We start from the raw sequence: 27,957 nt of genomic DNA, 5'->3' as shown, positions 1-27,957 counted from the left end.
CTTGACTATATGGTTTTTTCTTATAGTACTGCTTACCCTTACTCTGGCCATACTCTGTTGTAGTAGTTAATCATTTGTTTATAAACGGACTAATTGATGAAGTAAAAATGAAGGGTTTAAGCATATGCAGGAATAAAACACGATAATTGAAAATAGAAACACAGTTAAATTATTTTATTTCAATATTGATCTAGAGCTCAACTCATCTACGATGCATTTTGAGTATTAGCAACAGGAATAAGTAATAAAAATCATTGTGCGTAAACATCCAAATCTTTCGCTTGATGGTGAAAGATTTGGATATTATGACAAAGAATGTCATAATACTTTACAAGAAACGTATTTCTTAATTTTAAATCACATTTCGATTTAAATGAATTTTAGGGTGTTCACATAATAAAGAATATACTTCACATTGTTGTTTTCTGATGCTCTGCAATGAATATTGTCGAATTGCTTTACGAAAAATGCGTCTGAATGAGGTTATGTCAGAACCTTTCTCATAATGAATGATATTTTCTTACCTATCATGTGGGATATTGAGATAATTTTGTCAATTCGGAGTATGTTAAATGGTTGTGGAGAAGATTGCTTCGTGGGTGTTCATAAAAATGCGTTGACGAATATTCCAGTATGTAGTTAGAGAGAATAAAAGGATAGAATTTGATGGCATAACAGAAATAGAGAAGATTTAATGATGTGTTCGAACACAGCAGCATCAAGAAGAAACTCTACATCATATTCTTGAGCAGCAGGATCATGTTCTTGAGCAACAATATTACGTTCTTGAAGCAGAGTCATGTTTGTGATCCGTTCTTTCCTCGTATAGATCCGGAGATGTGAACATTATGGAAATTCACAGCCATTTTGTTATTATCACACTTCTTGTTAACGAACAGCATATAATTCAGATTTTATACCACTTGATGAAGAGTATCCCGAGTAAGAATTGTATCAAACACAGTTTCTTCTACGTTGTTTAGAGGATGGACACTGACCTCATCTCTTCTATTTGGTGTTCGCACAACATATCCGATCTGTTGTGCAGTGGTGGTCGATACATATTTACATAGCCAACAAAACGCTCCCAGAGAAAGGAAATACAAACAGATTCCACCGAACAACCACAAGGCGATGAATTTTTTAGGTTCCTCATGTGGATTTTCTCCTAAACATGAACAATAAAATCTTAAGGATATATTATATAACATTTTTAGAAAATATTTAGAGAATGTACAAAATAATATAGAGAATAATCTTTATTTTTACGACAAAAAAAAAAACAACAAAACAAAACAAAGAAAGCTTAAATTTTTGAGAGTAAAAATCCCATCAGACGAATGTTTATTTAGAACTTTTTCACTTACTTTTCAAAACATAAATTGAGAGAGAGAGAGAGAGAGAGAGAGATTTAGGCTATTAACGTATTTTGGTAGCTTACCAACAAATATCTAGGTTACCTAGGCGACATGGATTAATGAGCACTGTTCACACACTTTCCAGTATTGATAAGTGTTACATGTGAAGATATCTATGGGGCGGAGCGTAAGGTAGGTGATAGGTTTTAGAAACAAACGATAACTACCAACTAAAGAGGAGAAAAAATAACCAGAATAGCAAACAGAACTACAGTTAAATTTCATTATAGACAATAAAATAAAACTTTCAAAAAAGTTTTACATTTTTACAAGGGAGTTTATGAGAATGTAACCTTAGAATTGTTAGTTCTCATCAGCAAGCAGCCAGAAATCTAAGATAGCAAAAACTCTCTGTTCAGCTTAATGGAAGTTCCACATCACAGAGTTTTATTTTTCAAAATCAATATTTTTAAGTTGTACAAACCAAGTCAACTCCTATAGCGATTGTCATATTATGATAAACTGTATTGTAAAAATTCTAACTTTTTATTTGGCTATAAAAAGATGTTTAATTTTGAATATTCTCATTAATTGTTATTCTGGTTATTTATAGTATAGTGTTTATAGTTACGAAGAACCCCTCAGCGAAATAAGGCCAATGAACAAAGTCCTGTTTTTTTTCCTCCATTATATTATTACAATGGTTTTTTAAATGTTTTCTTTAATTCCTTTAAAGTTTTTTTTCCCATCAATTTAATATGCATTACTAAGAAAAAACAGTTACTTACCGCTTGGATTATAACAAACGCAAGGCTTTGTAAAATAGATCAAGACAAACGCACATGTCCAAGGACCGACAGATATCATCTGGGAATAAAACAGTATTTTTTTAAATTTTGTATAATAATGGAGACGTTCACGAAAAATAAAAATAATATATATATATATATATATATATAAATATATAAGCGTCGCCAAATCACATTACAGACAATGAGTTCTGCAACAGTATTTAATACATATCACATTATATACATATACATGCAGCCGTAAATAATCATTGGCAAATCCCATTTTACAGAAAACGAGTTCTGCAATATCACATTACAGACAATCAGAACTGCAAGTAGTATTTAATATATTTTACATAACTAGAATATCTAGGAATAAAAATGGTGAAAATATATGAAATGTTCAGAAAACGTTATAATAACAATATAATGTATAAAAACATTTTTCGTGCAATGTAATACAAAAGAAATGCCGCATGTTTTCCAATTCATAAAATTAAATAGCAAATAATGAAATAATTTAACTCCATGATTAGTCAAATTTGAGTTGAATTTATGCCATAATAAGTTTATGCCTTTCTGATCAGTGTTTAGCTCATAGATTTAGCTCACGAATTATTTTAAAATCGAGTTTCAACGGAGTTTTTTCTTAATAACTGCTAAAAATTCCTCTTAAAGTATTATTAATTTTATAATTTAAATTTTAAAACAAATATAACTAATAATTTTAGCAATTATATGGATGAACTCATTTTATTTTCTAAATTTATAGAACACCATTTAATTTCTTAGATATTATTCTTTAAATAAATAAAGGTAATTTAAACTTTTTTTTTACTTGCCAGATCTCTATGACCACATCTTGTCACTAAACAACTGCAAGAAAACCTACTACAACTAGAACGATGGTTCTCCAAATGGGGATTACAAGTGAATCTCCATAAGAGAGTTACTTTTCACCAGAAGATTGGCAATTCCCAAGGGGACCTTTATCAATTCAACACCAAAATCCCCTGGCAAACAGAAACAAAATATCTTGGGATAATTCTAGACAAAAATTAACGTTCAACCCACACATCAACGCCTTATGCGCGAAAGCATCTAAAACCATCGCACAACTTTACTCTCTAATAAACAGAAGAAGCAAGTTAAATACCAGAATCAAAGTACTCCTCTACCTGCTGACGATACGCCCCATAGTGACATATGCATGTCCAGCCTGGAGCCACACATCCAACACCAATATCCTCGGGCTGCAGAGAGTGCAAAATAAGTGTTTGTGCATGATCTTGGATGCACCGTGGTTTGTGAGGAACGTCCAACTGCATAGAGATACAAATATCCCTTACATCTACTCCTTCCCATTAACTACAGCGGAAAAATTCTTCTCAAAGATCTCTACACACCCCAACGATCTAGTTAAACAGGCAGCAAACTATGAAGAGACTGACCTCTTCAAATACAAGAGGCCAAAAGGCATCCTGAACTCTTGCAACAATGACTAATCTCCGTGCCCCCTAGGGCGAGCTCACAACTCATAAATCTTTCCTTCAATTCATCCTCCCTATCAGACAACGGGGAATAAAAGCATCTTGCTTCACCCTTCTGGCCAGTGATGTTATGTTATGTTATGTAACTACTTTTTTTTATGCGTCCGACTCTGACTTCGCCTTCTCGGTAACCCCAAAATAACATAAACAACAACTAAATTCCAAAAGCTTCACCACTAAAGAACACTTGTTACTGAGAAAAAATGTAGCACATCCAAACAAAAGCTCTGCAGCACTTTTCACCAGACGTAAAGCAGAACCGAATACAAGCATACAAATGTTTGGTAAAATCATCCTTTGGCGCAATTCTACCAAATATCTGGGAGTTCATCTTGATAGACGTCTAATCTTCAAGTCATATATGGATAGTGTCGCCACTAAGGCAAGTCAGACCATAGCACAGCTATATCCACTTTTGAACAGGAACAGCTTCCTAAGCATAAGCAACAAAATCCTCCTTTTCAAATCGGTAATCAGACCGCAACTAACTTACGCCTCTCCAACCTGGGGTCACACGACTAAAAGCAACTTCAACAGACTTCAGATAATACAGAATAAATGCCTAAGAACGGCATTTAATGCCCCGTGGTTCATCAGAAACATCCAGTTACATCAAGAAGCTAATATTCCAGATATTAAGACCTACATGAAAGGCATTGCGGAGAAATTCTTCATAATCACGGATAATCACCCAAATCAGCTAGTTTGTCAGGCAGCGGACTACAAGCCCTCAGATCGTTTCGAACATAAAAAACCGAAATCCTCCATCGCAAGAGAAAGCTGATACAGCCTCAATGCTCACAATGAGCGGGTAAATTATCCACAATAATCTCATCACCCACAATCTAAAATCCAGATGAAGGGATAAAGAGTCGAGGACTCAGTCCATCAACCAATTAAGTTCAAAGTTCAACTTTTTATACAAAATACTAACAGTTATAAATTAAAATTTATAATCTAATAACCCAGTTTGAGAAAAAAAGTATAACTGTTTCTTAAACAAAAATTAAGACTCAACGTTACTTGTAAAATTAATTCTCACCGTTAGGAAGGCATAAAAATGATTCTTTCGCTGATACTGAACGATTCTATTTTGTCATTACCTACTAGCGGAATATACTTTTTGATTTCGCAGGTGAAGTGCTTCTTACAGATAAACACGCCTCTAAACCACGCGAATAAACAGTACAAAGGTTAAACAGGTTCGGAGATATTGTTCTAGTTTAGTTTCCGAATGCATTTCAGCATTTGATATCAATAATCTATGATGATAGTTAGGGACGGCTTTATGTTAATTTGACTGACTGGCTCTATAGGGATTTAAAGCAAGAAATTTGAAAGTTCCTAAAATTTCGAAATATTTTGTTGAACAATATAAATAAATAATGTAATTGTATTGCTATTATTTTTACCACATGAAACAAATGTTGTTCTCAAAGGGAGGTGAAAACAGGAAATATTAATATTGTATTAAAATTATTAAGACAGGCATAAAACAATAACGTATTTTACCATTTTGCAAATAGAATACTTAAGTATATATAATATATCAAGAGTGGTTTGTTGCTTTCAGGAACAGAGAGTAACGGATGGCAATGCTGTATCCAAGGAAGTTTTAACTGAGGCTTGGCTATTGCCGTTACCCCGCCATGACCATAGCTTATAGCATTTTCTTCTACAGATAAAGGGGAATATGAAAAGCATTCTTGCTTCACCCATCTAGCCAAAAATAAATAAATAAATAAATAATAATATAAATAAATAAATGTTGCTTACATATTTGATTTGCTTTTGTTTTCATGTACTCGTATAGCCATTTGGAAATGGCATTTGCTTCCACAGTATTAGGCAGCCAAAACTACCAGCCTGGAGATAACCGGCATAGAGGAGCACACTAACAATGCTGGCAGATTCAAGATATACGCAGCCTACAACTCACCAAACAACCCCTACTGATATCAGATTTGGACGCCATCCTCGGCTCCACTGACACCACCATCATAGCAGGAGTCTTAAACACCAAGCACACATGGTTCAGCTCCACAATCAACAAAAACAGCCACACACTAAATAACTATACAACTCAGTTTTAGTAGTAGTAGGACCCACCGAACCCACTCATCACAGCCCTCATGGCAGATCAGATATGCTAGACATTGTTATCTTCAGAAATATCAGATATCAGCATCAACTAGAGACTATCAACGAGCTATCCTCAGATCACAACCCTATCCTGCTTAAACTAAGCATCCAAGATCAACTCTCTCCTGGCAGTCTTTCATAACATGGGACAAGCTATCCAAAATTCTCTCAGATTACGTCGGACCAGCACCCATCATCCACAAAAAAGAAGAGATAGATGAAGCTGTGAATAACTTAATAAATCAAATCTACAACGCGCTAGTAGCAGTCACCGAAACCATAATCACTCACATGACCAATCGGCTCCCAGAGGATATCATGGACGTAATCAGAACAAAAATCAAAGCCAGAAAGAGATACCACAAAATAATAGCCTCACAAGACAAATAAAAATCCTAAACAACATGAATAGTCAAGTCAGAGAGGCACTTCAAAACCACAGAAATCAGGAATGGGAAAACAAGCTAACAGCACTCGACTCAGAGGATATCATACAATCTGGAAATTTTTGCGAACCCTCGTACCAAACGTAAGTCGCTCCCCCATATAAGCCAAACTTGAAATTGCTTGCATGGGGGGAAGCAAACCTGGAAAAACAATGCAATTATCATACGCTAACATAAATATCAACCTCATCGACAAAGTTCATCAACAGGTTAAACGCACCTTAACGCTGTCCAAGGACAACTCAGAACGCATCATCCCCACTACTCCAGCAGAAATAATCAACATCATAAAAAATATCAAGAACAAAAAAATCTCCAGGTCCAGATGGCATCACCAACAAAATTATAAAGCTGCTTTCACGAAAGGCCACAGTGTACTTAGTCAACATAACAAATGCAACATTAAGTATTGCAGCACTTTCCCACACGAAACACCGCCGACATCATACCCATAAAGAAGCCAGATAATAACACCCAACTCTCAAAGTTACAGACCCATCAGTCTACTATCCAACCCAGGAAAAGTCACAGAAAAAGTCATCCCCTCAAGATTACAAGAAACAACAGATAAACTAGGAATCATACCAAATGAACTATTCGGCTTCGAAGAGAGCACAGCACAGCTCAGCATATCTACCGGCTAGTAGAATACATCACAACAGGATATAATTGGAATCTGCACACCTTGCGATATTCCTAGACGTCGCAAAGGCCTTTGACAAGATCGGCACACGAGGCCTTCTTTATAAACTCATAAAAGCAAATATGCCAATAAATTAGTAAAAGCATACATCTGCGAAAGAACCATACAGGTAAAAATCAACGGAACGATCTCAGCTAGGCGCAAAATCCTAGCAGGAGTTCCACGCGGCTCCCTGCTGGCCCCCCTATTATTAGCAGTATACTTCACAGGCATCGCACAAAAACCGACGACAACTATCACAGCTCTATACGCAGATGACACGGCAATACTAGCAAGATCATTCTTCCCCTACGTAGCAATCCTGGACAGTATCACTACACTGGAGAAATGGTTCTCTGACTGGAGAATCCAAGTAAACCTCTCAAAAAAAGCACAGTCATACTATTCTCAAGAAGGGAAAACCTCCATCCAAGATGACATCAAGCTCTTCGGAGAAAAGTTTCCATGGTAGACAGAAACCAAATATCTCGGACTACAACTCGACAAAAAAACTCCGACAGCCACATCGAACTCCTAGGTACAAAAACATCCAAAGCCATAGCTCAACTCTACCCCCTATGATCAATTGCCGCAGCCAACTAAATGCACGAAGCAAGCAACTAATATATTTGATGGTAATATGCCCTATAATCACATACGTCTCCCCAGCATGGATCCAACCTCGAAATCAAACATTCCAAAATTGCAGCGAATAGGGAATAAGTACCTGCGGATGATACTGGACTCCCATGGTTTATTAAAAACACCCAGAGCCATAGAGAAACTAGAATCATCTTTCTTCTCCTTCATGACCTACCTGAAAAGTTCTGAAAGGCAAGCACGCACCCAAACCCACTAATCAGACAAGCTGCCAACTACAATGAATCCGACCACTGCAAACACAAAAGACCCAAGACCATCCTACTCCCAGCTGAACACAGTTAACTCCACAGCCATCAAAGGGTGAGCGTAGTGCTCTCAACCCCCCACCCCTCGTTTCCTTATAAAGATAAAGGGGTTTTGATTTTTTGCTATTGTATTTGGGCCATTTTCACGTTTCTCTTTTATATTGCCTCGTGTTCTATTGATCTTTTAGCTTCATATTGGCTTTTGCCTTTACGTCTGTTATCAATCTTTGTAAATTCGGAACTGTGGTTGTTATTCTTATCATCATATTATTTCTAATGTTTCCGTCTATGAAACAAACATGTTTTCGTGTTTTGGAATCGCACAAGAATTAATGATGGCCTCATTATCGCAGGTTATTGCATGACAAACCTACAGTTCGCATTTCACTCTGCTTCCTGTCAAGGTTTGCCTCCTATGAAGTAAACAATTTCAACTAAAGTGCGCAATTTCGGTAAATATCGGTGTATTCTTTGCTGTTTTCTACGACAGAATTAACTTTCTTGTTTAACATTTTTACGTGTAATTTTATACTTTGTCAACACAGAGTTTTCTGTATATCTCCTTTGCCATTTGATATTTCATTCCACTATTAATTACCTCTTTTATTACTGAAAGAATTTGCTTATTAAAATTTCTCAAAATTCGTTTGGAATTGTAGACGCATGCTGAGGATGTTCGCTTGTCAAAAACAGTCCGTTATTTGTAATAATAGTTTTAATTAACTAATTATTTGGTGTATACCGCCATTTGATATGGTTGTTTTTGCTCAGCACCGTTTTTTCGCGACGTTCTGATTTTACAAATGACATTCCTCTTTACGAGTTAGTGAAAAAACGAATGAACAACCTGTTTTGACTCCTGTTTCTGAAACGTTGCAAATTCGTCAGACAGATAGAAGGTGATTAGTCTGGAGCTGATATAAAATTGTTGAAATTTTATTTCAGTTTTAGATGAGTGTAATAGTTTTTTCACCTCCTCCTGATATGTATATTAGGCCTAGTGGCCTGTTACGTTCGTATTAGTCACGGCCTCTTACGATTTGAAACCGCGCCCGCCTCGAGGATAAGGTGGTTGGCCCTGTGCCTCCTGATGTGTCCTATGTCGGTAGTTACGTGGGTTCAGGGGGTCGATTTGCCTGTTCTGAGGGATGAAAAATCCCCTACCTCTCATTTATTTATTAATTATTATTATTATTATTATTATTATTATTATGTGACACCTCCAGGGAGTCCAAAGACTCATCGAGGGAGAGTGTGCCAACAGCATCGAAAGATTGAAACACTTCCAACTACTAACCGCGCTCAAACTTGCTTACCTTTTTGCGAACCATTACTAGCAGAGGCTCTACCAATCGACCAACCTTTGCTGGCTATTTATATCTTCATAATAATAATATAATTACTTATTTAATTTAATTTATATATTATACTAATATATAAATTATAATACTTCTTATTGTAATTTATAACAATAGAAATATTATACATTTAATAATAATTGATATAGAAACTACAGGCCTATACCTTCCTGGGATGGCCTGTAGTTTCTATATAAATATCAAAACTCAATAACCAGCATAAAGTTAGAACATCAGGAAAAGGGAATTTGACATTGAGACCAAACTATTTTCTGCTACATAAAAACAATTTTATGAAATTAGCATCAATGGAAAAAATCTCAATCGCTTACGTTTTGCATATAACCAGGGGCGGCTCGTGCATAGGCACTATGGAACTGCAGCACCTCCAATTTTTCTCGATATATAAATATATTTATATTTGCTTGTAATATTTAATTTTATCGTCAACAATCCTATACAATTCTCTCATTTTGTATAAATAATAATAAAAATCCCTCTTATAGTACTTAGGAGGGCGAAGGACGCTAGCGGCACTGTGTTTTCCACAGTGCCATATTGCTACTCGCGCAAGCATATGCACGACATAGTGAGATGCGAGCTATTAGCGTAATGCGGCACTGTCCCTCGTGCAGTTCCATTGTTGTTTACATGCAATTTGCGCCAGTAGTAGAGTGTTCGTAGTGTTTATCGTGTTTATTCCACATTTTTTTAAATATTTGGGCATTACAATTAAAGACATAACATTTGTTAGAGTTTTTATTTTAGAACATTATTGGGGTTATGATAATAGATTTTATTTTTAAGTAATTTTGAATTATACTAAACTGTATAATTTTATCGATAATAAACAATATTTTTTCGTGCTTAATTTTTTTTTTTTAATTTTTACCGTAATTTTAATATTTTATCCAAACACGTATACACTGTACTTACAGTGTGTATGTATATTTCGAAAATTGCAGCATCCCACGATTTCCAGCCACGAGCCGCCACTGCATCTAACATTGTTCTTTTAGAAAAATTGAAGAAGGATCTCTGGAAATGCTAAATGGCTTTCATAGAGAAATCAGAAAAAAAAAGTTAAAATATGATCTGAATTGACTTTTTCAAATATGAAAAAGTCAATTCAGATTAGATCGAACTAAAATTAATAGATAATCCTATTAAAGTAATTAACCGTAGTCAGTTAGATAGTTTTAAGGAAAAATAAGATGAAGAAGTAAGTAGAAGAATCACACAAGGAAACAAAGCGTTTTGGTTGCATAAAGATTATCTGTTAGGAGATTAATTACACTATCTACCAATAATTGTCCGGACACTTTAGCAATTTACAACTGATACCAGCAGGCGAATTAATATCGGATATGTACACCTTTGAGGGAGGCTTTCCACCAATGTGCTGCAGACCTCAGGTGGAATTTGTCTCCATTCCTCCATCAAGGCAGCATTGAGTTCGGCGACGTGCTACTCTGGACTCCAATCGCCTCTCCAATTTGTTCAACAGGTGTTCGATGTGGCTGAGGTCAGGACTTTACCCAGGAAAGGGCAGTCATTTAACGCCCATCTCTTCATAACATTCCATAACAGCAGCAGTTTTGTTTGCATTGAGCATTGTCACACGGGTCCGTTCCATAAAAACTCCACAGTGTGGACAGCACTTAATTAACCAGAATATCATGGTACGCAATTTGCCTAACAGATAGGCCTGCAATATAGCATCCTATCACAATGCTTCTTTAAAATTCTGTCAATTCCCTTCTTGGAGCCATTGCATTCGGATACAGTTGCATTGACTTGGAAATATCATATTCCTCCAATTTATAGCGGTTACAAGCACGTAACTCGTTACATGGCACAATGCATCTTGACTATTGGTGGCGGTGTCCGTTGACTTCTTTCTAAGCAGTGTATTTTTTGTTATCAACGGATTTTTTTAAAAAAAATTCCTGTGTACTTGGCACTCATAAATTTCCTGCTAAGCCACATTACTTTTTTGTCGTATTATTTTTTATCATTAAAGACTGTGCAGTGATTGTAATTTTGATCGGGAAGCAGTTGAATCAGTTATATTGAAACGAATTCTGAAGAAATATATACAGTGTTAAAATTCGAACGTTAGCAACATTATCAACCATTGTTATTATAGATCGTATCTAGTATTTGTGTATATCCACGGAAAATACCATGACCAGTTCTTGACATAAAAATTATGTGGACATCGTCTTTTGGGGAATACCAAGAAGGAAAAAAGATCTGTACAGGAAGTATCTCTTTCTTGTACAGACCTTTAAAAAAAATAATAATAAAATATGAAGATTAACTCAAAGCCAAATATTCTGTACCGAAATTGATAATATTTCAAGTCAGTCCCTTGCAATACGATGCACGCACTAATACAATAAATAGAATGTATAGAGGAGCCTTTATATATAGGTAGTTCAAAATTCCACGTACAATCTTTGAGGGACATAGAGAACACCAAAATCAACCATATTCACATAGGAAAGCATGACCGGAAACGCCACCGGAAGGTACTAAAAGGAATACGAAGATACAGAAATAACACAAGGCAGTAAGTAGTGTAAAAAAACTTTATTAGGCGTAACTGAACACTTCAATAGTAGTTGGATACATAATATGGTAAACGAGGTGCATGTCTGCCATCTTAGCGTTCGTTAAACAACGCATGTTCTTCATACGACGTCGAAAACTTGAATAAGGAAGCCCTAATTGCTCACCTGGGGCGCTGGCGACCAGCGCCACCTATCACTTTCGGGTGGAGTTTCCGGTCATGCTTTCTTATGTGAATATGGTTGATTTTGATGTTCTCTACCTCCCCTCAAAGTTTGTAAGTGGAAATTTGAACCACGTACAAAGTTTGAAGAAAAAACTAAGAAAAAAATGTTTCTTAAGTTGATTTTTTGTTGGGATGAAGGGTTGTTATCATTCATTATTTGAAACAAATTCAACATGATAAAAGTTGATAGCTAGTAAGCGCGTATTTGAGACAGAGCACCAGAGTTGCTAGCAGCCTAAGAAGAGAGTGTATGTATATATATATATATATATATAAGAATTTTTTTTTCCTTATGGAAGCCTGAAACAAGAATAACATCACATTTAGAGTAATTGTCAATTCTAAATCGTATCTTAACGTTATCTGTGAGACTGGAGATGCCTCCGTCAGCCGGACGCTTTACAGCGAGTTCACTCTTCGTGTGATAACACTGAGGGAATATTATCACGTGATTATATATGCACCGTCTTCAGCTGCCTTTCTTTCTCTTTTCATTTCAAGGTGTTCGTATTTTCTTCATGTATCACTAGTTTTCTAGAAAAACCAAACAAATAAAAATAAGGTAAGTTTAGAGTTAAGTTGATTATGTAATTCTCTGTGTTTAGATTTTGAAATTTCTTAAAGAAATACTTCACTTTGTTAGATTAAGATTAAGTTGATGTTTGTTTTTGGTTAGTTTGATCCGAAAGATATTGCACATAGAATTGAAAAGTTATTGCCATTATTTAAAAAAAAAATAGTATATGCTATTGCTACGAGCGTATCGAAATATATAGACGAAAAAAGAATCATAAAAAAAATATTTTTCCAACATACCCTCCTGAGGCATTTCTCCAATCATTTTACGAGTTCCTAAAATATGTTTCGTAATTTTTTTGTTAATCCCAACTACTAAAGATTGTAACCTTAGAGAATTTTGTACTGTTTGCGAATCAAGGTATAAGTAATCATCTGATACACCCTCCCCTCTAGAGACAAAACGTGGAACTATTGAAGCCAATTCACGCCACTAGTATGACTAGCAGAATATGACTTAGCTGTCTTTGTACATATCGAATTAAATGTTGAAAAGTTCTTTCGATTTAATCTCTTACGTACAGTAATAGCAGACATATCGAAATTGAAGAATATTTCTTACTCGTCGAGCTGCTTTCTTTTCTCTGCTCTTTAGACTTCAAACTGTAACAGGATATCAGCCGCATTCTACATTTACATTAAGCATATGAATACTCTGCCAGCGAGTAAAAGAATCCTAGAGGGATACTTAATACAGTGTGTTGCTGTTAATGACTACATTGTAAATAATGAATATCTTAACAGAACGGTGATGAAACATTTATGAGCAATTTTTAAAGATGGTTTCCTTGATATGAGAGACGATATTTTTTTTTTTTAATTTGTCATAAATAAATTCCGAATAAAATACAAACAGAGACGGCAATGCAAGTGGTGAAGTAACTCATTTCGCTTTATCTATGGAAAGTGATAAGATAGCGCTTGAAAGTAACCATCTGTCAGTCAATGTGACGTTATCGTATCAGCAGAAACCACACCTTTTAACTGGTATTTGCAAAAGCAGGCGCAAACTGTTTGCTTACTTGGGAAATGGAGTAAAAAAAAAAACCACGTTTATATTTAAAATAACTTGGTATCTTTAACATATATTATACCCAAGGTAAAAACCTTTCTACATATATTTTTTTTTTCCTCGCCCAGAACAGGCAAACCGGTCCCGTGAACACACACACACACACACGCACACGGATCTACAGTCATAAATACTTATTCCCCTATGAGGGGGCTAAACCCGCCCCAATAGGGACCGGGGGAGAAAACCAAGGAAGTTTCCATACGAATAAATAAATAAAAAAAAAATGACTACTAAACCAACAATTCCTTTTATGAACTAACCACTCAGGCATATACTCGAATTAATATTAAAATGTAGCCGGTGTCATACCAAACTAGCAGTTATTATTATTATTATTATTACTATTATTTTATTGAACTCAAAATTCGACATGAAAAAAAATATTGAAAAAAAAGGAAATCTTCTGAGAAAAAGCAGATAAATCGAATGGAATATATATATGAAACAAAGTTCAAGTCTAAAGATGGTACAACACCAGGGCAACTCATTGTAAAGGTGGGTAAAGCTCTGATCATTATTCTCAGTATTTTCCCATAATGTAAAGCACATCTCTCTAGAAGATGTATACCGCAATGCATTATGGGTGGGGTCACTACCCAGACCGGTTTCAACCTTTTTTGAGGTCTCCTCAGTGAGTAGCTAGACCCTGAATACCAAGGTTAGTCCTTATATAAGGACTGGCTTAAAGGGGAAGCAAGAATGCTTTTCATATTCCCCGTTATCTGTAGAGGACAGTGTAAGGAGAAGGTGTTATTGAGCTATATATAAAGCTCTGATCATCATGGCAAGAGAGTAACAGCAATAGCAGAACCTCAGTTAGAACTTCATTGGCTACAGCATTGCCATCCATTACCCTCCAAGGGTAATTTTAGTCGCCTCGTACGACATGCATTAGCTACATTGGTGCTATTCTTATCCCGGCAACCACACGGGGAATTACCAAGGTTTTAGTAATACAGAGCCTTATCAACTTTACCTATATAAGTTGCAAAAAGGTGTATTAAGTTTTAATAAAAATCTCTGGAGGAGATATTGATGGGAATAATGCATTGCGGTATACATCTTCTAGAGAGATGTGCTTTACATTATGGGAAAATACTAAGAATAGTGATCAGAGCTTTACCCACCTTTACAATGAGTTGCCCTGGTGTTGTACCATCTTTAGACTTGAACTTTGTTTCAGGCGCAAACTTAATTGTTTGCATACTTGGAATTAGGAGTTAAAATAACCAAGCATATGAAATTGCTTGGTTATCCTAATATATATATATACTGTATATATATATATATATATATATAGGAGGTGAGATGCGGTGATGGTTTCATTCAATCCAGTACCCTTGGAGGGTAATGGATGGCAATGCTGTAGCTAATGAAGTTCTAACTGAGGCTCGGCTATTGCTGTTACCCTCCTGCCATGATCAGAGCTTTAATAGCTCAATAGCAATATATGAGGAAGGGTTGGTGGTGAGAAATCGACCGTGAGATGTTTACGGTGATATCGACGGTGATTATTACCCTTGGAGGGTAATGGATGGCAGTGCTGTAGCCAACGAAGTTCTAACTGAGGCGCGGCTATTGCTGTTACCCTCTTGCCATGATCAGAGCTTTAATATCATGAGACCGTGAGATGCTGTGATTAATACCCTTGGAGGGTAATGGATGGCAATGCTGTAGTCAATAAATTTCTAACTGAGGCTCAGCTATTGCTGTTACCCTCTTGCCACGATCAGAGCTTTAATAGATCAATAACACCTTATCCCTACACTGTCCTCTACAGATAACGGGTAAGATGAAAAGCATTCTTGCGTCTTTCCTTTAAACCAGTCCTAATAAGGACTATAAGATATCAAAATCATGTGAAAAAACAAGAGTTTTGAAGGATAGATTCCAGGGTAACGGATGCCAATGCTGTAGCCAATGAAGTTTTAACTGAGGCTCGGCTCTTGCCATTACCCAGCAATGACCAGAGCTTATAGCTAAATAACACCCCATCCACACATTTTCTTCAATCAGATGAAGGGATAAAGAGTCAAGGACTCGGTCCATCTCCCAAAAAACAAACAATCAAAACAACAACAAAAAAAACAAGAAGAGTATTGTAATAATGTTTATATGTATCATCAGTGCCGACTCGAGGGTATGTGGCACCCCTAGGCCAGTTTTATCAACGCATTGTAAAACAAGATAGGCATCATAAAATTCCTTATTGTTAAAAGACAGTTTATTGCCAAAAAAGTGCATATGGAGCATTCAGCATATCAAAAAGTAAGAATTCTTTGTGCAGTTTTAATAGCTATGTATAAATTAGTTTTCAAAGACCCATTAATCCAGTTAACTGCTTAGTTAACTAATAATTAATTGATTAACCGGTTTTTTTAATTTTTCTAGTTTATTGAATGCCCCAGACTGGTTTACAGCTGTAGCGTGAAAAAACGGAGTTTGGTGCGAAAAGTAAATACGGCTTTTTTTTTGGGGGGGGAGGCTACTCGTCCCACCAAAGTTTCGACTCTCTGGCCCTCTTTAATACTATTACTTTTTTTTTTACGATGTTGGCGTCTCAAAGCCATTGTGCTCCTAGGCCAGTGCCTTTTCTGCCTAAGCCTAGATTTGGCTCTGTGTAGCACGTGTGAAAAACAACAGAAGAACCTAACAATATCACATTAACCAAAACAGTGAAGAGTTTAAATTTGATTGGTTTTATTTTGGTTTATAAGAATATAATAATACAAGTTTGGATACATTGACACGTACAAATTTAATCAAGTTGTAGGGCGATAAACAGACTTTATTTATACCATTAAATTCTAGTTCTTGTAAAGGATTAGCTCAAGTATATTCAAGCAATTACTCAAATGGATTGGAGAAAAATGCTGAAAGGTATCGTTCAAAATCATATGAAAATCACTATACAAAATTAATATTTCTCTCGCATGGTATTGAAAGTGAACTTAATAGAGATTTGAAGTCAATCAGTTATTGCATTAATTTTCCCATTTTTCTTTTATTCTTTTATTTAGGAAAACATGAATGCTGTGCAGCTTTATTACATCCTACTTGGAGTAATTGGTGGTGTATGTGTCCTTTGTCTTCTTGCTGGCCTGTGCGTTTATCTCTATAAGTCGAGGTCTGGCTCACTGCGAACAACAGGATATGTTGTGAGTAGAGCAGAAGTGACCATGATTCATCCAAGTGCTCCAAGCACTACCGAGTTAGGCGAGCTCCCAACTTCATATGTCTGGCCTACACAGAATGTGAACTACGTTACGTATTAGCAAACTCCAGATTCAAATAGGCTGAGCCATCTCCATCGTCTTGCAAAAAAGAATCAGTATTTACAATAAGGCCAATCAAAAAACATTCGAATGTAACGAATCAGCAAAATCTTCACAATATTTTGTTTGTGCATTTTATTGTATTTTATTTCTCACATATTATTCATTATGTATTTTTGTTTGTGTTCCTAATCAGTAAACTATTTTACTGATTTTATCATATTGGTCTCGTTATTGATATTGTTATAAAATTTTAAAAACACATAAACAAACACCACTGAACATAACCATTTATAATTTAAATAGTTGACTCGACATTTGTAAAGACTGATAGGTTAAATGAAAGAAGGAAAACATTAGAATAGAAATAAGAAAAAGATCTAGACGTATCTCTGCGGTCTGTGTACTAGGGACCGTAGCATCATTCCCCCACAGTAAAAGTCAACTTCCTCGCTTCATACGTATTCAATTCTTGGATACGTGCTCATGGTAAATGTTCCCCAACCATTCCAAACATTCAGTTCCGCGTTTGAGCTTTTGCCAGAAAGAGATAAAAAAGGTTTGCTCAAACCAAAAAAAAAAAAAAAAAAAAAACAAGACAAATCCCCTGGCCCTGATGGCATCCCTCCAATTATTCTAAGGATCTGTGCCAAAGAGTTGACTCTCATTTTATGCCGCGTATTTGCACTTCTTTATTTCGCTGGTATCTATTTTATTCTGGAAACTTGCCCATATATAACCTGTTCCTAAGAAGAGTGACAAATCTTTACCTTCGATCTACAGTCCAATTTCTCTCGCCTCAATTCTCTTTAAAGTAATGGAAAGAACCATCACTGGCTAACTCCCCACTAGATAAAAGACACTGTTCTAATGAATGACCGATAGTATGGATTCCGTCACTGTAGATCAAGAGCGGATCAACTAACCTACATTATCCGTCAATGGACAAACACCATGGAATGGTATAGCGAATGTCAAGTGGTTGCCCTTGATAACTCAAAGTCCGAGTTTAGCACAAAGGTGTATTAAGAAAATTCCTGTCATTCGGGTTGCCCTCTGACTTTTCCAACTAAATAACCAACTTTCTGACAGACGCGTACTCCTAGTGATGGTGGATGATTCCTTATCTTCTATCCATATAAATAATGCTGGGATCCCACAAGGCTTTGTTCTCTTGCCCCCTTTCTTCCTTCTACATAAACGATCTACTTTAGCTGAGTACCAAACCAGTAAACAGTTTTGCAGATGACAGTACAGTCCTCCTTTTCTTTTGACAAACCCTCAAAGCACAAATCACCGCAACCTCCAGGACTCTAATCTCTACTAACTTAAATTGCAATCTTCAATTTAATTTATAAATGGGATTTGGATCGATTTCAATCCTATCAAAACACAATTCTGCATTATTTCCCATAAAAATGAACCCCTTTCTTCCAATCTTACTCTTGACAATGCTCAAATATCTACTCAAGATGGGATTAACCTTCCCGGAATAACTAATTTCAAATCTTTTGGTACAAACACATCACAACTACCGTCTCCTCTGCATCCAAATAATTAGGCTTTCTCTTTTGCTCGAGGTGTTACTTTAACTCCAAAAAGCTCTTTACACTATACAAATAAAAAATCTGCGCGAATATTAACTACTGCTCTCATATCTGCATTGGTGTCCCAGAGCTCCATGAAAATAATGGATTCTATACAGAAAAGAGCAGTTAGATTGAACGACTTTCCTTCTCACTTTTGCACAGGCGCTCAGTCTACATAGCCTGCATCTTCTATAAATACTTCAAAGGTACTGTTGATCATAATTGGCATCAATAATTACCCCATTCTCTTGGAAATCCGTCCAAATGCGTGCATCAGCTAATCAACACACTCTCACAGTTCAACTCTAAACCCACAGAACAAATTTCTCTTCTTCGTTTATCACCTCCAGTGCTGCCCTCTGGAATGAACAGTCTTCCACCACATGTGTTTTCTAAGGAATATAATCCACAACTTTACAAATCGAATGTTAAAAAAGATACTTATTGCCCAACGACGGTACTAGTGTATTATAGGGTGATAAGTGTATTATATAGTGTATTATAAGGCATGACTAACCCTTCACAAAGCCATGCTGACTAATATTGATATAATGATTTGATGGGATTCATATTGAGAAGTATATGATAAATTATATCGTGAAAGAAAAAATCACCTTATAATTTACCAGGAGCACACCGTGTAGGGAAAACAAAAGATGGGTTAATTATATGCCTTCATTAAAGGAAGAAAAGATGGTGAAATTTTGAAATTTAGACTTTCATTATCTATTATGTTATCAAGTGCTTTCATTCATGTATTTAACACTGTCAATTGACAACGAAACACGTTGAAGCTCATCTAATTTTTCTAATAAATGTTTATTAACCAGAATAATGTACGTAGATCAAGAGAAAAGATAAAAAAAGTTGTTTTCAGATTTGTACGATTCTATGCTAATTTAATTGAAATAAGATGCATGATTAATCGGCTTCTTTTACTTCCATGCTGTCTCTCCTGCACTGGTTGCTATTGTTGCATCACAGCTGGAAGGTATTTCGCGCTTGCGCTGTTACGTTCTTTACTTCACCTCCAGCAAATTTTTTTTTTTTTTAAATCAATCGCATACCATTGAAGGTCGCTTAAAAACGCTGGATACGTGTTTCATATGCAATCTTATACCTGCCTTCTGCAATAATATATTTTTTTTTCATCAATCAAAATTTTTATTACTCATATTTACATATTATTCACAATGAATACATGTGCACATATGTGTATACAAGTATATACATGAACATAGATTACATGCATAATACAACATAATATATATAAATAATATATAAATATATATAGAAAGTTTTTAACTTGGGTATATTTTGTATTCAAGATACCAAGTAATTTTATATAAACTTGGTTTTAATCCTATTTCCCAAGGGACTACTCGACTGGCACTACCAAGAGTTGCCCTTGGACTTGCACTACTTGTAGGCGCAAACTTGATTTTCTTGTCTGTTTGCTTACTTGGGAAATAGGATTAAAACCAAGTTTATATAAAATTACTTGGTATCTTGAACACATAATATACCCAAGTTAATAAACTTTCTACATCTATCTCTCATCCTAAGATTTTATATTTATAAGGTCAAAGCACCTTGTTTTGGTAAAAATACATAATGAGTTCTGCATTACTTCATCCTTAGCATTTTTAGGTCTGGCTCCCACTGAAGAGACCTCAATAAAGGTCGAAACTCTAGCCTGTGAAGTTAATTGAGGCAAGGCTGTTGCTGTTACCCTTCCAGATAAGCAAATGAGCGTTTCTGAGTTTCTGATCCTGTGGGTCTCTCATTATTGGGTGAACCGGGGGATTTTACGAGTTTTTGGAATGGTATCCCCGCACTTAAACAAAGGGAAACCAGTATGGGTAGTGACCATACTGGTTTCCCTAAACATTGCCTTTAATGTTTAGCATTATACATCTCCGCAAGGGGATGTGCTTCACATTAGAGGAAAAATACTAAGGAAAGTGATCAGAGCTTTATCCACCTTTACCACGAGTTGCCTCGACTGCACTACCAAGAGTTGCTTTGAACTTGCACTACTTGTAGGCGCAAACTTGACTTTCTTGTCTGTTTGCTTACTTAGTGAATAGGATTAGAACCAAATTTATATAAAATTACTTGGTATCTTGAATATATATATATATATATATATATATATTAGGAGCTAAAATAACCAAGCATATAAAATTGCTTGGTTATCCTAATATATATATATATATATATATATATATATATATATATATATATATATATATATATATATATATATATATATAATAAGTCCTTAGTGTTTCAGGTACGTGCCCTCTTTCGAAGATTTAATTTAACAGTTTTAGTATAACTGGTCATAGGTTGGTTGAGTGTTTTTTGATGTATTTTGTCTGATTCTATCTATTCCTGGTCCTTTGTTAGGGTTCATTTTAATATTTTAATAATGTTAAATTTTCTATTAAATTAAGTTTTATTAAATTTTATTACAATTTTATTTAAAATTATTAAATTAAATCAATAATAATAATAATAATAATAATAATAATAATAATAATAATAATAAAGAAATTAATCCATCTAATGTTTCAAACTTGCTTGGAAATCTAGAGACATCGTGTCTCCACCATTCGCATCATTGCCGCAGTCCAATTAAGCTCCAGAAAAAGCATATTTGGTTATTTTCTAGACTACCTCTTGTACGACTTTTTATACAGAATTAGTCTAACTGAAGTTTCCATAAACTCGCACAGGCACTTAAAAATAGTATTATTTTTTTCCTGATATCTTTATAATTTTTAAGGAAATTACATGTATAACGTGAAAAACGGTATAGACGAAGCCCTTTGGTGGGAAAGACCTGGGTTCAATTTCTGTCAGTGACGTGAGCAACTCTGGTTTTTTATCTGGTTTCTTATGATGAAAGGTGAGTTCGCCAGTCTCATACGGAGGGATAAGGGTTTTTTCAACCGGAAACTCGGGTTTTTCGCCCCCAGAACAGGCAAATCGGCCCTGTGAACACACACACGGATTACAGTCAGGGGATGCAGCAGAAGATTGATGAGCCGACTGCATTAATTCGTCGTCGATCTTTCATTAGGGGATTCTACCCGTCCTAAGGGATAGATGAGATGAGAAAAGAAGAAGAAGAAGAACGTCAAGGATTTAAACAACGTTACTATAAGTTCTTGATTTTTTTTTTTTTTTGTCTTCCATTCACCGAAGATTTTTGCAAAGTTATAGTACATTTATACCGTGAGCCGACTAAGAATGTTTTAAACATTTTTATTAATGATGTCAGCCTAGTTAAAGAAATTTATCTTCCAATTAGACAATAAGAGACCAATCCATTACTTACTATATACTTTCATGTTTTCAAACTCGATTTCTTAAAACAACAACAAAAATAAATAAATAAATAAAAATAAAAAATAAACAAATAAAATAAAAAATCCTATCCCACTTAATTCTCACAACTCAGACTAACAGATCTTTGCCCACATTTTGAAAAACAGAAAAAACTTAACAATGCAATATTGGATACAGTTATCCCACATGCTAACTAAACACTTCAACACGTACGCATTTCTCCAAACGGAGTATTAGAAATGGTATCCTAAACAAAACCACCGAATTAACCACTGTTGGTTAAATCATAAAAATCTAGGGCGGTAAAAGAAAATCACCAAATTAGATTACAAAATTACTTGGAGAAATTCACATTAACATCTTAAAGGACAGCTGATTTAAAAAAACAAAAACAAAAAAAAAAGAAGATTATTTGCTGATACCATAAACAAAGCCCTCGATGTAAACCAATTTGTCACGTTGATACGATTCTGGTCTAAATGAAGTGTACCCCCCCCCTCCAGTAGCACCAAAGGAAACTGCACGTGACTGACTGTTACGAAAACTAGTATTCAAGGGGTTAACCAAACGAACACAGACTATAGCAAAGATATACGAACTCTACAAGCTGCTCAAAATGTGCTATCGCCTATTCATGTCAGCATATATATAAATGAATAAGGTTCATCTCTCTTCGCTGGACAGCTAAGGGTGGACCTGGGGAAAACACTTACCGGTCTATAATATATGACATTCGACTAATTGTTGTTGGACTAAACGATATCTGACTAAATCATATTTGGTAAACGGTTGATTAACTAAATGTTATTCAGTTAATTATTTTTCTATGAAATACCATTCGCTGGAATTGATATTCATTGAATTACTTTGGGGCAAATTATTATTCGACAAACTTCCCGATAAACTGCCTTTCACTGAACTGTATTATATATATATATATATATATATTTTTTTTTTTTAAAAATTAAATTAAATTTAATTTAATTTTATTTATTTATTTTTTCATTGGACCTAGCTTACCTTTTTTCCGAATGTTCGCAATTCCCTTAGTGTTGATGGTCGTAGATGCACGTTTGGATGAAAAGTGCAAACTTGTCATCATTCTACCACTCTTTCAGTTATTTTATTTGAATTAACTCGTTTTTTTTTTTTTTTATCACCTTTTAGTCTGAACATCGGCCACAGTTGATTTTGGATGATTCAGTTGTGATTGAATCGTTCGAACGAATTAATAATTATCATATATTATATGATAATTATTAATTTGCATAATAACATTAATATAGGTAACATTTATGATATATTCAATGATATTATATTTGTAATCCCTCTTATCATTATTATCCATTAATTGCATTAATGGGTAAATTAATTCTTCTTAAAATTATAATGACACCATCATTATAATTTTAAATAACCGTATGCAATTACTTACATGTGAACCTATCTCTTCATCATGCTTACCAATCCAAGCTAACCCGGGCGCATATTTATTGCGCACACGCGCGTTTTCAGAATCTTCACTCCTTATATTGACCGCACCGCTAACATGATAAACAAAATCGACTATAATTAAGACTGATGCAGAGCCCATCAAACAGCGAGTCGGTAGTTGAGCGCAGACTTTGTACGATTAATAAAGTGCTTGCATCCAAAAGACATTAGATGATTCCAAGAAGCCCATATAAAAATAAGTATACAGCAATTACGTAGAACTATTCCATGATCATTGGGGTCGATAGAAGTAAAGAATAAAGACTGCTAACACCAACATCGTAAGTTCGTTCTGATTTTTTTTTTTTTTTTAACAATGATGTCCGTGAAATTGATAGATTACCAGAACATGGTAGGAAGAGACTTTATTTAATTACAGGGAAAAAAAAAACCCAATTAAATGATTTTAGAGGAATTTTAGAATGATGTGTGTGTGTTCTTTGAATGTACATTGATCACTGTTCCATTGGAAGATGGAACAGTGATCAATGGAAACAAGATTCAGTTGTAGTATATTCTTTGAGTTTCTGTGGGAGTCTTAACCACTTCCAGACTATTGCATCCTATTTATTGTATCTAGGTCTACCTTCATTTTAACTTTCATTAATTAATTGATCACACTTGCTTTCTTATCTGAGTTGATAGAGTCTCCATTCTCCAACCAACAAACTACGGGTTTGTCTGTGCATATCTTTCAATGGCATGCTGGTTTTCATTGCTTATTGGAAAGCGGAAGTAACACGTTTGGTGCATAGAGCACGATTTCTGGAATATTTCATTCTTACTTCATGCACCATCTATTAATGCACTACCTGTTTGTGATCTTTTCATTAACTGGGATTTTTAATTTTTATAACTTTTCATTAACGTGTATGTTAGCCTCTGCTTTTAATGTTGCTCTAGTGCTCTGAAGGAATTTTGGGTGTCGGTTTTACACAGTTTGAAATTAGCAGTCTAACTAAAAATATATTAGTAAATACATAAAAATGGATTAATATATTAAAATACATTAATAAATCTAACAAACCATTTAATGATTTAAAAAACTCACCTATCCTACCGGAGTTTTAACCAGCTGTCCTTATTCAATAAAGCCTCGAACCCAGCTTGATCATTTATAAGCTATGCTTTTAAAGTCTCATGTGCTAAATGTAATGAAAATATTCATATTAATGCTATTTATGTTCAGACATTTAATAACGAAGAATCTCTTATCTTATGTTTCTTTATTATTTCCCAAAGCCTTCCTTTTGTTTGCAAAAAAATTATATTATTATTATTTGTCCATCATAACTAAAATATGATCTGATTCGTTATCATTTCGTGTCCACTAACAATTAATATCTAAATAAAATCCCCTAATTTCTCTCACAGCAATGTCAGTGTTCTTTTTCACTTGACGCATGCGTCACTAAGCGTTGCACTTCCGGTTTTCGTGTAAAATCGAGGAAAATAAGCCTACATTTCGTATTATAGTTTCAGTGTTTTACTTAAAAATCCTGCACACTTAAAGTGTCGCAGGAAAGAATTTAAATATATTCATATAACGAATACATTTAAATTGAATATCAGTTATCATTTTCAATAAATAAATGTTTAATCAAATCAATGCATTCATTTAGTTCAATATTAACCATACATACATTTCGCATGGAATACGTAATGGGCAATATATCAATAGATATTAAAAATTAATAATGGAACTTTTCTTTCAATATGTTTTAAATAAAAAAGGAACTAATAATTATAATTAAGAAACTTAAAACGACTTAATTTAACTAATATTTTTCTACATTTATACATTATAATCTTCCAACACCTTTATTATTAAATTAGATGTGCAATTGTAATACAGAAAAAAGTCCTTTTTAGGACTTCCAAGGTAACAAATGGCGATGCTGAAGCCAATGAAGTTTTAACTGAGGCTTGGCTATCGCCGTTACCTAGCCATGACTAGAGCTTTTTAGCTCAACAACACTCCATCCATACAGATTTACTTCATTCAGATGACGGGATAAAGAGTCAAGGACTCAGTCCATCTCCCAGTTCTTTTAAGAACTTTAAGAACTTTCCACAGCTCATAATAACATGGATTTATGAATTTCATTGATTGGCTCATGGATTCATGGATTTATTTATACCTATAGTGTTCGAAGTATTTCCATAATGAAAATTCTTTGTAATAGTGATATTTAAAAAAATAATCTTCAAAGACAGGGATCACGTGATTAAGTCAACAGTGAAAAATATATCCGGCGTGAGAACATTTTTTTGCAGGTAGCAGATTTAGAGTCATTTCCTTATCCGTTGTTTCTTATTATTTCCAATTCTTCTACATCCTCCTCTTCTTTCTATAAGGTTAATATCTATGCGCATATTTTTCCCCTCGCATTTGGAATTTATATTTAGTTAATCCAAAAGGAAAATTGACAGTTAACATAACATTACTACGATCTCTACAACCGAGATATTAGTTCGAACAATTTAATATTAAGATAACACAAGTTCATGATCGAGTACAGATGAAGATTATGATCATACCGAAGCTAATACTTCAATCCTAATCGTACCACAAGTTTTCATTTCTTCTCAAACTAAAGTCCAATAAATACATGCAACCCATTGCTTACACAATGCGAGCCATGCAACGCCGGGTGTTTTCTTGCTGAAAGAGTCCAAATGGTTTCCATAAATTTATACACTGGTTTCCTAAATTAAGGAACAATAGAGAAAACATATCAATGTCAGGTACCTCATGTCACATGTGTTGCTGAGACTGGTTATAAATGAGTGGAGCTGTTAGCTGTATATGTAAATGAGCCATGGCATGGTTTTCGAGTGGTTTTTCATTTCGCGTCTAGAGTGAGAACAAGACATTTCCTGACAGAATTCTTGGATGTATCTTGAAGGCATCGTGTAACCGATGAGTTCAGGTTGCGAACCGTCATAAGACTAGAGGTAGGTCAAACTGCGGCGTAGGCCAGATGATTGCATGTGAGCTGTTTAGTGGTTCACAGGCTGTGGATTCAATTACAAGAGCATCCCGGAGATGCACTGAAGGAAGGCAACAGGATACAACTACAATGGGTGGACGATATCTCTTTGTCGCCGAAACAGGAGTTGTAGCCACTTCAGCTACGGTTTCTGCCTTCACTGTGCGCAGATGGTTTCAGGAAGGTGAGTTGTATGCGACTGGTAGTCTGCGTGATTCTTATTCTCATGCCACAGAAGAGAAGGTTTGAATTGGCCCAGGATCCACCTCAACTGGACTCGAGATTAATGAGGAATCGGTATTATTTACAGACGAGTCTGGATTTAGTCTACAAAGCGATACCAGGCATGCGTTCATCTGGAGAGAATTAGGCACACTTTACCTTCCCTTTAATATCCTTGACATTTATAGTGGTGGTAGGGTGACAAGGTCATGGACCAGCATACGAACATTCTTCCGTATGCGGGTGCGATAGTGTAAATATTTATTCTACAAGACGATAATGCTTGTCCTCATCGAGCTTAGCTTGTAAACCGATCAATATCTTCACGAAGAGACCATCGTACTGCATTTTCTGGACAGCCAGGTCGCTCCCAAATAAATCTCACTGAGTATGTCTGGAATGCTCTACTTAGACGTGGCTGCTCTCAAATCCCTTCCTCCCAAACCTTGAAGGACTTGGGGAGAGCTTGCAGGAATAATGTTTGCTATTACCAACTGACCTTCTGAAGAGACACCATTATAAACATCATGAAACAGCGTTATAAGTGGCGCATTGCTGTGAGGAATGATAGCATTCCTCACCATTCCATAACGTGGACTCTACAATGTCCCTCGCATACCATGACAGCCTCCTTCCATATACGATCCAGCAGCATAGATGGTATCAAGATTATGCCCGAATGATCTAGAAGCCATCTGGTTCGGTCATGCATACTATCTGGCGGCCAGCTCGTAGAACCACTCTACCCTGGTTCTTAGACAGAGTACCTCTACTAAGAGGTGCTCTGTCTCCACGGCATGTTTGGCATACCCACTCACACTACATGGCCAAAAATGGGGGACTAAAACTTTGGGAACCCAACATGTCAACAGCCAGTTACGGTTTCCAGTGAGCAAGGCGAGGGACATCTACCACAGGGTAGGGTTAGTTGGCATTTCTTCCTATTAGGAAGATATCCTTGTATAGCGAGAATGCTTGCTGGAGTCACCAGCGTCCGTTTGATGGAAACAGGACATTCCTCAACTCAAGAAGGCAGGATTGACTTGTTTGGGACAGGCTGATTGCTGATCCCTTGTCATATTGCTGTTTTGGTTATGATATATCTATATAAAATGAAATTTCCATTTCTCTTTCTTGGGATAAATAGTATGATATCACATAGTTCCATGGTCATCCGTATTTGCAAATTTTTGCCTTTTAAGTACTAGTTAGCTACGTTGATATAAAAAAAAATATCAATTTTTGATCACATAAAGCATATACAACTATACATAGTGTTTTATTTTTATTAATAAACACTTAATAAAAAAAATTAATGAAATAGAAAAATCTATTAATAAA

The 27,957-nt window shown here is 35.3% G+C and overlaps 1 protein-coding gene and 1 long non-coding RNA gene across 3 annotated transcripts; one reads left to right on the top strand and one right to left on the bottom strand.

The window, feature by feature from the left end:
- Window positions 1-159: 159 nt before the first annotated feature.
- On the bottom strand, window positions 160-12,461 carry LOC150103568 (uncharacterized). Of its 2 annotated transcripts, none has more exons than XM_090397602.1 (3): window positions 12,394-12,461; window positions 2,147-2,225; window positions 160-1,168 (listed from the first exon to the last, which is right to left on the bottom strand). In XM_090397602.1, the coding sequence occupies exons 2-3, from the start codon at window positions 2,223-2,225 to the stop codon at window positions 915-917; spliced, it is 333 nt and encodes a 110-aa protein (XP_090253728.1). In that variant the 5' UTR covers window positions 12,394-12,461; the 3' UTR covers window positions 160-914. The 2 variants fall into 2 exon arrangements, with proteins under 2 accessions (XP_090253728.1, XP_090253727.1); XM_090397601.1 differs by lacking the exon at window positions 12,394-12,461 and adding an exon at window positions 10,172-12,049.
- Window positions 12,462-12,463: 2 nt separating this feature from the next.
- Window positions 12,464-17,178, top strand: LOC150103567 (uncharacterized). The gene is made up of 2 exons (XR_016548782.1): window positions 12,464-12,597; window positions 16,707-17,178. It is a non-coding gene; the product is annotated as an uncharacterized LOC150103567 (long non-coding RNA).
- The last annotated feature ends 10,779 nt before the right edge of the window (window positions 17,179-27,957 follow it).

Source organism: Typopeltis vanoorti, chromosome 9 (genome assembly GCF_054136105.1).
Source record: "Typopeltis vanoorti isolate ZY-2024b chromosome 9, IOZ_Tvanoo_1.0, whole genome shotgun sequence".
NCBI classification, from domain to species: Eukaryota; Metazoa; Arthropoda; class Arachnida; order Uropygi; family Thelyphonidae; genus Typopeltis; species Typopeltis vanoorti.
This window is presented reverse-complemented; position numbering and strand designations above follow the sequence as displayed.